The sequence below is a fragment of the Nyctereutes procyonoides genome, unplaced genomic scaffold, assembly GCF_905146905.1.
Source record: "Nyctereutes procyonoides isolate TBG_1078 unplaced genomic scaffold, NYPRO_anot_genome, whole genome shotgun sequence".
Lineage (NCBI taxonomy): Eukaryota > Metazoa > Chordata > Mammalia > Carnivora > Canidae > Nyctereutes > Nyctereutes procyonoides.
In genome coordinates, this window is record NW_026575121.1 from 47,726,838 (window position 1) to 47,739,836 (window position 12,999).

At 39.1% G+C, this 12,999-nt stretch overlaps 1 protein-coding gene across 6 annotated transcripts in view; it reads left to right on the plus strand.

Moving 5' to 3' along the window:
• Positions 1-9,130, plus strand: part of MBNL2 (muscleblind like splicing regulator 2) — a 162,168-nt gene extending 153,038 nt beyond the window's left edge. For all 6 annotated transcript variants that reach the window (XM_055335600.1, XM_055335601.1, XM_055335597.1 and 3 more), the window contains one exon: positions 6,350-9,130. In XM_055335600.1, coding sequence (XP_055191575.1) covers positions 6,350-6,364 — 15 coding nt within the window. In that variant the 3' untranslated portion in view covers positions 6,365-9,130. The remainder of the gene's footprint in view (positions 1-6,349) is intronic.
• The last annotated feature ends 3,869 nt before the right edge of the window (positions 9,131-12,999 follow it).

The window sequence follows — 12,999 nt, forward strand, 5'->3', positions numbered from 1 at the left end:
GGAATATTTTTCCTTTTATCTGTATATAACAACGGAGTAGGGGAAGGGAGAAATGTGTTTGTTTTCCTTAGATAGTCCCAAATCCTTAACTGCCTGGAAAGACCGCAGAGAAATACATTGCCCGGAGGGTTCTTCTCCTGCCTCCATTGCTGTATCTCGCTTGTGAGTGGTCTGTTGGTCTGCTGATGCCGGCATCGTGGTGTTGTGTCTTTAGTAAATATCGATTCATCCTTCTGTGCACCCAACAGTTAATAAATTCTCCTATATGCCCAGCCCTAGCCTAGACATCAGGGATATAAGGATGAATGAAACATTGCCTCATTCTTAGAAAACTCAGTTTTGCTGGAGACCCAGTTAATGCAGCTGCCTTGCTTGGACATGTCCACATGAGATCCCTTGCTGCTGCCATTCAGATCCACTGAGATTCCTTTGGATTTCAGCAAAACCACACAAATATTTTCTAAGGCATATTTTATCCACATCTTCAAACTCCACACTATAAAGACACTATTGGATGGCTATTCACAGGAAGATTTAACATTATTCCTCTCTTCTAATTGTTTTCTGGTTTGGATCCATAGGAACAGTTGGGTCTTTTCACTGAAATGATTTTCCTATCAATTAAGCCAAGCAGGAAGTGCTCTTACTGACTTTAATATTGAGCTAACAGTTGAAAAGGCAGCTCATGTGATGCCCCTGAGTCTTTGGAATGAACACATTTATGTAAAAAGTGTGAATATTTCTAGAAGTCATCTGGAAGCTCACGATTTCCATAATTATTCATATGTTCAGTTCCTGGATATCCACCACAAGGTAGAAAACTCAGAAAGTGGTAATACTTGGTGCCTGTGAAGCCCTGGAGAATCCTACGTTGACTAGTGTTCTTTAGCACCCTCTCACATGAGGGCTAGTTAGTTCAGTGGTTGAATTGGTGATACTGACCCCCTCAAGTTCCATGCTTCAGCCTCTGCACAGAGTATTTTGCTTTTAACCAAGTGCATGCCTCACTGGTCAGCTCTTTTTCAAGTGTCCACCAAGGGCAAGGGCATATGGTTGGCTAAGCCAGAATCTATCATCGTCTGGAAAGAGACAAGGCAATGTGGATATTTCCTATCTGGTAAATCAGTAAAGAGGAGGATAGTATTTTTTTTTTTTTTCTTAGAGGATGCCTGTTGGTCAAGTACTCTGTTCTTTTGGGTGAAAGTCAAATGTCTGAAAGTTGCAGAATTAGCTCCCCATTAGACCTCGTCTCCCGATCCAGCCCAGCAGCAGTGACTGCTGGCTCCCTCAGTGTTGCCTACAGCCTTGGTCGCTGCCTGGCTCAGGAAGCTAGCAATCCAAGTTTAGTGGATATCTCTTCCCAGCAAGTAAGGCTCCAGGGGATGCAGCCCAAAAATATATTTGAATCACACAAAGTTGTGTTCTGTAAAGTAAATTAGGTGCTAAAATCCCAGCCTCCTTCAGAAAGTGGAAAGGTCAAGCAATGTAGAGCTGGGTTTTTGCATGTAACAATTGGCTGGAGTTGGCTAGCTGCTCCTGCATTCCTGCTAGGTGTGGGCCTTCCATCTGCCACCCTCCCTACCTGACCCACTCACTTATGTGCATTTCCTGCCAGGCCCCCCCACCCAAGTCAGTAGGTTTACTATACAGGAACCCAGTCTTCTTTTTAATAAACCTGACTGCCATTGCTCTACAAGTCAGTGGCAGGCACTTCACCAAGGATGCAGAGACTATTAAATGACTGCTCAACACACATTTTATGGGAAAACCACCCATATGATGTTCTTTGGGGCCATTCACGCTTTATCTTCAGTAAATAAATATCAGACTACTTATGTCTTGGGTTTGTATGGGAACAATTTAAGGATATGGATTAAGTAGAATCATTAGATTCTGAAATCCACCACCTGAAGGAAATGCGGATTAATAAGTAGACCCCCCTGCAGCTGACTGATATTTTTGCATCACAGATACTCTTGTTCCAACCAGAGGGTCCACCGAAGATCCACCTGTACATTCATGCTTTGAGATGTCTTTGTTTTAAAAATAGAATCGCCAATTTTGTGGGCATCATCAGCTAGTCTCATTTTTGTGTCTTCTATCAGTGGGAAAAGGAATTAAAAGTAATACTTCCCAAAATTCAGCATTTTGATTTACCAAACAAGATTTTGACTAAAATCTTATTTTACTAATTTATCCCCCTTCTTCATCATGGTTCTCCTTATATGAGAAAATACTTAAATTTGAGAGACGAATCTATCAGAGAGATGAACAGAAGTACATCCTGTTCAATATATTTGATTTCTGTCCTGTCATATAGAGTGCCAAGGTCCTCAGAAGCTGAAGCAGTGGGCCTTGACTGGGGAGGGCTTTCTGCTGCTATGAGCAGACATGGGTGCAGCATCTGTCTGACGGAGGCCCCCTGGTAGGATGTGGTTGGCCACTCAGGCAAGGACTCCCTCAGGAGAGGCCTAGCAGCCCTATGGTCCCTCAGCAATTTCTACCCTTCTGGCTCCTGCAGACAGTTGCTGCTGCCTCCTGCCTGGTGTTCCACCCCACGCTGTTTGCTCTAGACCCCACCCCATGGACTCCCCTTTCCCTGGTTCCCAGGCTCCAATAACGGTTCTTCTGAAGCTCTGATCTCCACTGGCATCATAAGAGATGGCCTTTGGAATCACTGCTCCCCCTGGTCATTGCAGACTCTCACTACACCCTGGAGAGGACTGCCATGCCAGCGGGCAGAGTGAGCCCACATCTCCAACTCATGCTGGCTCACACGAGCACTTCATATATCATGAAAAACATTTGTGCTGCCTTTTCTGTGTCCACAGAAATATGGTTGGCAATACTGACCTAGCTCTTCTTTGGGCTCTGGCAAACAGGGCTCAGAGCCCCCTGGAAAACTAAGGGGCATGTATTCGAATTAAAAGAGAACATCAGTGATGCTTCAGGGAGGGGGTTACTGGGGAGCCCAATGCGGTAGCCATCTCTCTGACTTGTACATGCTCTGGCCAGACCCCAGGAGAATTTTTTATTGCCCCTTCCAAGAAAACACGGGCTGCAGTGCCTGGAGCTGGAGGAAGGAACTCTGGGTCCCAGTCTCAGTTTGGGCAAGTGTAGAGGGCAGGAAAGGATGCAACTGACAGCCAGTCTGGTGAGGCCGCTTTGGTGAACTGTGATGTAATCAACTGTTCTTTAAAATGGATGGACTCAGGATGAGGACTTGTTGATATCGGGTTCGTTGATATCAGCCCATGTTCCAGGGCCATGTAAGAAGAGAGACTAGGGAGCCGAGGGGCAGAGGCACGGAGAGAATCTTTTTTTTTTTTTTTTAAGATTTTGTTTATTTGACAGAACCAGAGAGCTCGAGCAGTGGGGAGGGGCAAAGGGAGAGGGAGAAACAGGCTCTCCTCTGAGCAGGGAGCCCGATGTGGGGCTCAATCCCAGGACCCTGGAATCATGGCCTGAGCCAAAGGCAGATACTTAACCGACTGAGCCACCCAGGTGCCCCCAAGCCTGCTCTTTTAAGAATGCACGTTTTGTCCCTATATTGAAATACTCAGCCACCCTCTGAAGGCTTTGATCCTGCTGGCCATTAAAGCTACAATGGAGATTGAAGAAATTTTGATGTATAGAACATATTTTATATCTACATACAGAATTGGTATGGAAGAAAAAAAGGAACTGGTATGGAAGAAAATCTCCGAGGAGAGGCAACAGGGAAGCACACAAAATGTACCTTTTCATCTGATTTTAAATTATGTTTCTTTGGTGTGAGTTAAAAATATAATCTGACTAAAGAAAGACCATATTTAAAACTAGACAGAAGAGCCCTCTTTCCCTCAAAATGGCTTCTGTATCCGCCCCCCCCCACACACACACACTTGGCTCTTCTTTTGTCTCGAGGGGTATCTTCCAGCTGGAAACCGCCTTGTCTCCCCACCCCCCTCAGCCTTATGGGCCCTAGGGTCTGCACTGTCACAAGTCTTCTGACATCCGAAACAGCAATCAAGTGGGCAGCAGGTGATTTCAGAGGCACTCAGTTGGTAACTGCTCATCTGTACTCCTGTCTGTATTTCCAGACTGTATTTCCCCCCTAGAGAACACTTAATTCAGATTGTGCCTGCGAGCTATATTTCTTAGGGAAAAAAATTAATAATCAAATTATATTTTCCAGAAAAATGCTACCACCTAAAAAATGAAACACTCAAAGCTTTCTTACCTTCTAAAATCAAATCTCTTGGACCTCTTGAAGCTTGCAGCTGCTAGGAAAGTGATTCATATATATATATATATATATACACACACACACACACACACACACACACACACACACCACATAGGATAGTCCACAAGGTAGCCAAAGACCTAGACCAGGGTAGAGCCAGAGTATCCTGGCCTAGATGCCAGGCAGCAGTAACAGCTGTCGGCTTGATAGTATAGTGGCCGTTTATATTTAGTCTTTGTCCATATAATGGATCTGACAGGGGCAGAGGGGAAGGGCAAGCTGGGAGAGTCCAGGCAATGCTCTGAGTTAACTTCAAGGTTAATTTACAATTCACTTACACCAGGTGTTGTACATGTCTCCCTGTCAGGAGTACAAAGCCTCACTGTAACTAATCTCAATAATAGCCTGTTGCTAAGCTTTCTGTAGAATACTCTCTTTCCAGGTGGTTAAGAATATTATTCTATATGGCAATTTAGTGTCACTTAATAAGCAGGGATGTGAATATATTCTGAAATATATATTATTTATATATTGATTTAAGAAATGCAAGATTTTGTGCCACAAATATTTTAAAGAGAGTCTGGATAACGTAAAAGGAAAGAAGAAAGAGAAGAGGACACAATTTGATGTCTTGGGGCACATTCTTAATTTGGAAAACTTACTGATAGCATTGAAGCAAAAGGATGAAATAGAATAATTCCTATTCAGCAATCAAATATCTAAACCCAAAAGTGAAGTTATAATATAACCATCTGAAGAATTTGATGGTAGCAATTTGCAGTGGCTATTCAAAGATACTGGAATAATATTTACATATCAAACCATTACACCTCATTTTTATTTGTCTATCAGTATGCGAGACAAGGAATGATATTTTTCCCAAAAATATCTGTTGGGAGTTTTGAGTTTCCGTTTAGTATAAATACTTAATATAAATGAGTTCTTCCTCTACCTTTATCAATTCCATACAAATCCGTACATTCTGATAAATTAAAGGATACTCCTATTTATTTCATGGGAGGATTATTTGGGTTGGTACTATTTGGGTATATTCTAAAACTGTCTTATGTAAACTGCAGGAGCACCCACTTAAAGGGAAAAAGATCCATATGTGTGAATGCTAACATATCAGGATAAGAAATTATACATGGAAATGAGGCTTTTATTAGAAATTGGATCCTAGTATGCAGGAATATTAACTTGATCATAAAGAACTTTCACTGTTTTTTTTTTCCTAAACAAAGACTCTCGACAGTTTAATCAATAAATATTTCATTACTTGCACAAAGTTTGGTTGAAGCATTGCACAAAGAATAAATACTTTTGTTGGAACATGCCAAAAGCTTGGCTTTTTAAAAGCTTGACATTTAGAGGCTTGGGTCACACAGGGCAAACTCCCTGTCTTTTGTAAAGGTATGGAGTTGGAAATGAACTTAGAAATCAGGCTCCTGGGAGCACAGTTTGCATTTGATAGTTTAGCTTTGCCTGTGCTTTTGGATTTATTTAGAATATTTTAACTGCTTTATTAGAATGTTGCCCCATTCCCCCTTTAATTTGGGACACTCAGACATTCCTGAATTTGAAACTGGTGGTTATTATATTTTGGGAACAAAATTACTTTCGATGGGAACACATCTCTGAATTTTATATGCAAGTTAACAAATAATAATACTCGATTTATTATACATTTAAAAATATTTAAGCTTTTTCCACAACTTTCCATGTCCAAATGAATTCTCTGATTAGACTCCTTGGTCACCTTAGCAAATATTAATTGGATGATAATGTGAACATATCAGAAAAAGACATGATTCAAAAACTAAAAAAGGGCCTAAGCACCACTGCATGCCCGCATATACGCTGTCAGTTTTACAAAAAATACAAATAGTCGTGCATTCGAATCACCATTCTTTACAGCAGCCACATAGCAGGAGTGCTTACATGTAAAATTTTTCAGCATGAAGGGTGGGGATTGCTCAAAATTACAATTGCCCTCAAAAGATCAAAATATATCAAAATGAGAAATTGAAGAAAATTCCTATTTTTAAAGAGTAAAACTTAAACTCGTTATTTCCCCACACAGGAGGATGTCTAAAGCACACTTGTCTTTTTTTCCAACAGATAATTCTGAAATAATCAGCAGAAACGGAATGGAATGCCAAGAATCTGCATTGAGAATAACTAAACATTGTTACTGTACATACTATCCTGTTTCCTCCTCAATAGAATTGCCACAAACTGCATGCTAAATAAAGATTTAGTTCTTCTGGACAGACCACAACTGTAAGAAGCTAGTGCTGCTATATCATATATGAGTATTAAATATGGTATGCTTAGTATATTCCAACCTAAGATAGTTAACTACCTGAGACCAGCTGTGACGTTTAAAGACATAAAGGATAAAGTTTACTTTTCAAGGGTTTCTAAACATAGTTTCTGTCCTAGGAATATTGTCTTATCTCCATAACTATAGCTGATGCAGAAAGTCCAACCAATGTACTCATTTCGATTGAGAATATTTCCAAGTTAGCAATAAACAATTAGCATTAGTCAGGAAATCCATTCCGAGGGCAGGTTTGATTCTAACGCCAATTTACTGTCATGTCATTTACCCAATGGATCAAAGAGTATGTTTCGCTTCTTCACAACATGAATGCTGCAGCAGAGGTGAGAAGTGAAGTAAAACTCACGCCTGTCCTACAGGTCTAGAATTTGAATGGAAACTCAAGCACAAGTACGGGGGACACATCAAAGTGTGGTATTTGGTTTGCCTGGAGATGCCGCATTGAATCGTGGGATTCTAGAATAACATTAACTAGATTGAAAAAGAAACTTTGCACGGTATGAGCTTCATACCCCACCAAACAAAGTCTTGAAGGTATTATTTTACAAGTATATTTTTAAAGTTGTTTTATAAGAGAGACTTTGTAGAAGTGCCTAGATTTTGCCAGACTTCATCCAGCTTGACAAGAATGAGAGGCCCATGCCAACAGTCTCATCTAAGGGATTAGTTTTTCCAACTCACCATCCGGTTGCCTGTTACAGAATAACTTCTAAACTAAAAACCTAGTCAAACAACGAAGCTGTAGGTGAGGAGATCTGTATAATATTCTAATTTAAGTAAGTTTGAGTTTAGTCACTGAAAATTTGACTGTGACTTTAATCTAAATTACTATGTAAACAAAAAAGTAGATAGTTTCACTTTTTAAAAAATCCATTACTGTTTTGCATTTCAAAAAGTTGGATTAAAGGGTTGTAACTGACTACAGCATGGAAAAAATAGTTCTTTTAATTCTTTCACCTTAAAGCATATTTTATGTCTCAAAAGTATAAAAAACTTTAATACAAGTACATACATATTATATATACACATACATATATATACTATATATGGATGAAACATATTTTAATGTTGTTTACTTTTTTAAATACTTGGTTGATCTTCAAGGTAATAGCGATACAATTAAATTTTGTTCAGAAAGTTTGTTTTAAAGTTTATTTTAAGCACTATCGTACCAAATATTTCATATTTCACATTTTATATGTTGCACATAGCCTATACAGTACCTACATAGTTTTTAAATTATTGTTTAAAAAACAAAACAGCTGTTATAAATGAATATTATGTGTAATTGTTTAAAACATCCATTTTCTTTGTGAACATATTAGTGATTGAAGTATTTTGACTTTTGAGATTGAATGTAAAATATTTTAAATTTTGGCATCACCGCCTGTTCTGAAGACTAGATGCACCAACCATATCATTTTTGTTTGAGAAAAAAAGAAATCTGCCATCTTAATTAATGTTGGTCAAAGTCTAATGACTATCTTATATTGTAGATTTGATAACCCCATCAAAAGAAAATCACATTCTGAGTGTGATTTTTACATAGTGCTTGTATCGTTGCATTTGTTTTAATTTGTGGGAAAGTATTGTATCTAACTTGTATTTCTTTGGTAGTTTCATCTTTATGTATTATTGATATTTGTAATTTTCTCAACTATAACAATGTAGTTATGCTACAACTTGCCTAAAACATTCAAACTTGTTTTCATTTTTTCTTTTCTCTTTCTTTGTTATTTCACTTAAACTCATTGAAAACATATAGTATACATTACTAAAAGGTAAATTACGGGAATCACTGAAATATTTTTGTAGACTAATTGTTGTCACATTGTCTTTCTTTTGTTTCATGATTTTGATTTTTTAAAATTATTAGCACACAGCTATTTTCAGCCCTTTAATAATGGAGCATCAAAAACATCACCTGTATCCCCAAACAAATATAGAAGACTGTATTTTTACTATGATATCATTTTCCAGAATTGTGATTATAATATGCAAAGAGTCATAAATATGCCATTTAACAATAAGGAGGAGGCAAGGCAAATGCATAGATGTACAAATATATGTACAACAGATTTTGCTTTTTATTTATTTATAATGTAATTTTATAGAATAATTCTGGGATTTGAGAGGATCTAAAACTATTTTTCTGTATAAATATTATTTGCCAAAAGTTTGTTTATATTCAGAAGTCTGACTATGATGAATAAATCTTAAATGCTTTGTTTAATTACAAAAATAAATCACCAATATCCAAGACATGAAGATAGCAATTCAACAAATACTGTAGTTAAGAGATGAACTCGCCACTTGTATGGGAACTACATTTCACTCTTGGTTTTCAGGATATAACAGCACTTCACCGAAATATTCTTTCAGCCATACCACTGGTAACATTTCTACTAAATCTTTCTGTAACACTTAAAGAATTCCCTCATTCATTACCTTACAGTGTAAACAGGAGTCTAATTTGTATCAACTCTATGTTTTGGTTGTAATATTCAGTTCACTCACCCAATGTACAACCAATGAAATAAAAGAAGCATTTAAAAGGATTTCTAGTCTTTCTCCTTTTTGTGTTGAGGCAGGAGGACAATTAGTCAAATGAAACAGTCTACACAGAAGACATTTGGTGCATTCAAAGGAAAGCAAGCTCTGGTCTTCAAGTGGGAGATTGACAGATGGACAGGTTTTGCTTTTGGTTTTGGCCTTTCAACAATAATAAAAGCAACTTAAATGGATCATTTTAGAAGTTCTTCTGAAATTAGAAGTAAAGATAACTCCCACGACCCGAGTCCTCCTGTTGAGGATTCTGCTTGATAATGAAGAGAACATTAGTAACCAAATGGGAAAAGAATATCAGCTTTATTAAGACAAGAAAGTGCCCATTAACCCACAGGACAGGCTTCTGGTAAGAGCCTCACTGAACAACATCTGTGGCTACAAGAGGGAGACAGAATGGTGAGTGCTGTTCCCTGCAGACACCCTGGCCAGGTGTGCTGAGGAGACTGTGAGAGCTGAACCTGACACTGAGGGCAGGTGTTCAGCAGCGACTCCCCCCACCAGGTGGTGTGCACTTTCTCACACTTCTCCTTCCTCAGCCCTTTGGGGACAAGGGTATTTCTCAAGGCAGGTGATATTAGCTATTGGGTTGGATCTGATCTGTCCTTGACATACAGAGGTTGGCAGAAATCCCCTCCTCTATAGGTCAAGGCAGGAACAGGGCAGGGCTGGGTGGAGAGACAAGTAGGATTTTTTTAGGGCAGGTTTAAAGCTTCAGCCTTCTCAGTGGCTACGATACCCCTTACAAGGAAGAGAGATCAGGCAAATGCAAAATAAAGGCACTTGTGTTTTTTAAATTGTGCCATCGGGATTTCCAAGGGTAAAAAATACACCTATGCGGATGTTTGAAAAACTGGCTGTCTGGACAAGCGATGTTTTTACTGTAATGCAAGAGAAAAGCTGCTGTCACATCAGACACTCATGAGGAAAAAACATTCTCTGTTAGTGAAGTAGGGAACAAGTTATCTTAAGGGAAAAGATTTAAGACAAACTGTACTTAAAATTTTCACATCTGGCTTCATGACGTGTCATTTCCATCAGAAGACTGACTTTTTGTGGCACCACATCAAAATCAAAAGTGAAACTTAAGCCTGAGAGAGTAAAACTAGTTCACCTCTTCAGCATAGAAAATGGTTAAATATAAAATACCAATTATTCTACAATTACCTGCCAATAAGGAAACATTATTTCAATTGGGGGGGGGGCAAATTAAAAATAATATTTCAAACCCAGAAATACATTCTTTTATTATTTTTTAAGATTTACTTATTTGAGAGAGAGAGGGAAAAAGACAGTGTGAGAAGGAGGGGGTACAGAGTGAGAGAGAGAAGCAGACTCCCAGCTGAGCAGGGTGCCCAATGAGGGGCTTGATTCCAGGACCCTGAGATCATGACCTGAGCCAAAGGCAGACTTAACCGACTGAGCCACTCAGGTACCCCATACTCTTTCATTATTAATCCAGGTTCTTCTGCAATACTTTAAAGATTTTAGGGGCAGCTAGGCAAACCAAAATATAGTTTAATATTCTAATATCTGTGGGAATAAAATACTGGCTTGCTACAGAGTGATTTCTTCCTTCCCCAAAACATCCTAGTTTGTCTGAAATACTAAGCTATTATTGCTGTTGGACTGCTCTATCTCGGCAGAAATGACTGAGTCACTATGACTAAGTATGATTTATGCAAAATGAAACATAATAATGACTTCCCTACATGCTCCTGATGAGGGAGGTGGATGGCAGGAATGGGGATGGGGTATGAAATTGAGAATATTCACCACACTACTCATGTGCCAAGTCCTAAACTAAATGGTCTATGTAGGTTTTTTACAAGCCCATCCTGTGTCATTGAAGAGACTTACTAATAATAACTGATAAGTAAATTCTAACTATTACAAAGATTCCTGCTCAAGGCATACAGAGATTCTGCTATTAGACGTAGCCTTATTCTGGATCAACAATACCTTCCAGGGTCTGCCTAAGGGATGACTAGAGCTACAGCTCAGCCAAAAATCTTAGGCAGGTCATTGCAACTGCATGTGGCCTCACTGTCTCTCTCTCATTCAGCTATTTTGAAAACTGCCCACCTGTTGGAGGTGTCCCTTTAGCTACCATCTGCACCCCACAGTGTAAATGTCATATGTGCCACTTGGCCTGTATTTTAATTAAACCATTCAGATATCCCCTCCAAATTTGGTGAAAACCATCTAGCTGTTTTCATGATAGGGTGTGACCAGACAGTAACTTCGTTTTGTTCATATAGAGTTGACATAATCCTTAGCATTACAAAGGAGCTCTTAGACCTGTCAAATAGATAAGAAATAAAGACTCATAAAAATTAAGTAACTATTTCAAGATGACTTAGAGCAGCAGAATTCTGAAACCCCAACTTGTCCTAATTCTATGGTCAGGTTGACATGGGCTTTATTTGTGGCATCCTTCCAGGTCAAAATTTCATAAAAGAATTCAGAGTGAAGCATCCATCCAGACTTAAGGTAAAGCTATAATAAGAACACTTTACTAGGTTATATAAACAAGTTTTCTTCCCTATCACAAGAATGTGACTTATGAAATATTTTGAAGCTCTGCCTGCAAAGTACAATTTTAGATTTATTGATGGAACCTAATTCTTTATTAGGATCAAAGGGGACTGGAAGGAATGTTACCTTGTATCATCTCTCCAGTATTATCCATTTTTGTTTTGTTGATTTTTCTTTAATCAAGCTTCCATATGGTTCTCTGGAAATCAAAAATAATGAAAGCCGTCGTAATTTTCTCAGTAAGGACTTGTCATTAAGTCATGATGAAGCAGTCCCTGAAAAGAATGAATTCCTGCATAAAGATCATACATGGGGGGCACCTAGGTGGCTCAGTCCATTAACTGTGCCTTCAGCTCAGGTCATAATCCCGGTGTCCTAGTATTGAGCCCCACATCAGACTCCCTGCTTGGTGGGGTCTGCTTCTGTCTCTCCCTTTGCTGCTTTCACTGCTTGTGCTCTTTCTCTCTCTCTCTCTGTCAAATAAATAAATAAAATCTTAAAAAGGAAAAACAACAACAACAACAAAAATCACACATGAATCACATAGCCCTAAAATTCAACTGTGTCCGGAGAGTCTGCAAAGTTAGATTTTGGTGCTGTTCCTTTCTCTGATAACTTTAACTAGGGTTTTTTCCAAGACTTTGGTTTATATAAACAGAGGAAGAAGTTTATCTATCAGTCTTCATGTGTAAACTAAATGAAGGAAGAGGGAAGTCAACTCTTACTGTGCTAGAGAAGCCCTCCTCCACACAATTACTCCATGCAGGGAAAACAGTCGCAGAGTACTCTAACTGCAAGGGGCTCTCAGCTCCTGAGCTGCAACCTCCCATAAGCTCTGCAGCTGGAAAGCCACTCACTTAAGTATAAAACTTGGGGTATTAGCCGGGGAGAGAAGTACATTCCAAGTAGCATGACAGCTTAGGAGACCTGCTTCCTATGCTCTAAATATGTCCGAGGGAGCTGATCGGACATGTACGGAAATAACAAGCACACTACACATTATGTATTCAGCACTCTCACACACGTTTATATAGAGAGCCACCTAAACACAGCATTATCCATAAATACAAAGTTGAGGCTTTTTCACTTCTGCAGAAAAGGAAGATCAGGGTCTGCACTTCACAACAGTCGAGGGATAAAGAACAGTTTCCGGTCATCCTGCCCAAGTTGGACTCTGCTCTTTACAGCTTCTAAGCTTTGGTGTTTTTCACCAGTAAGCTGAAGCTCACAATAGGATCTACCTCACCAGTACGTTATAAGGATTAAATAAAAGAATATACACTGACCACCGAACAGAGCCTGACACATGGCAAACCCACCGTGA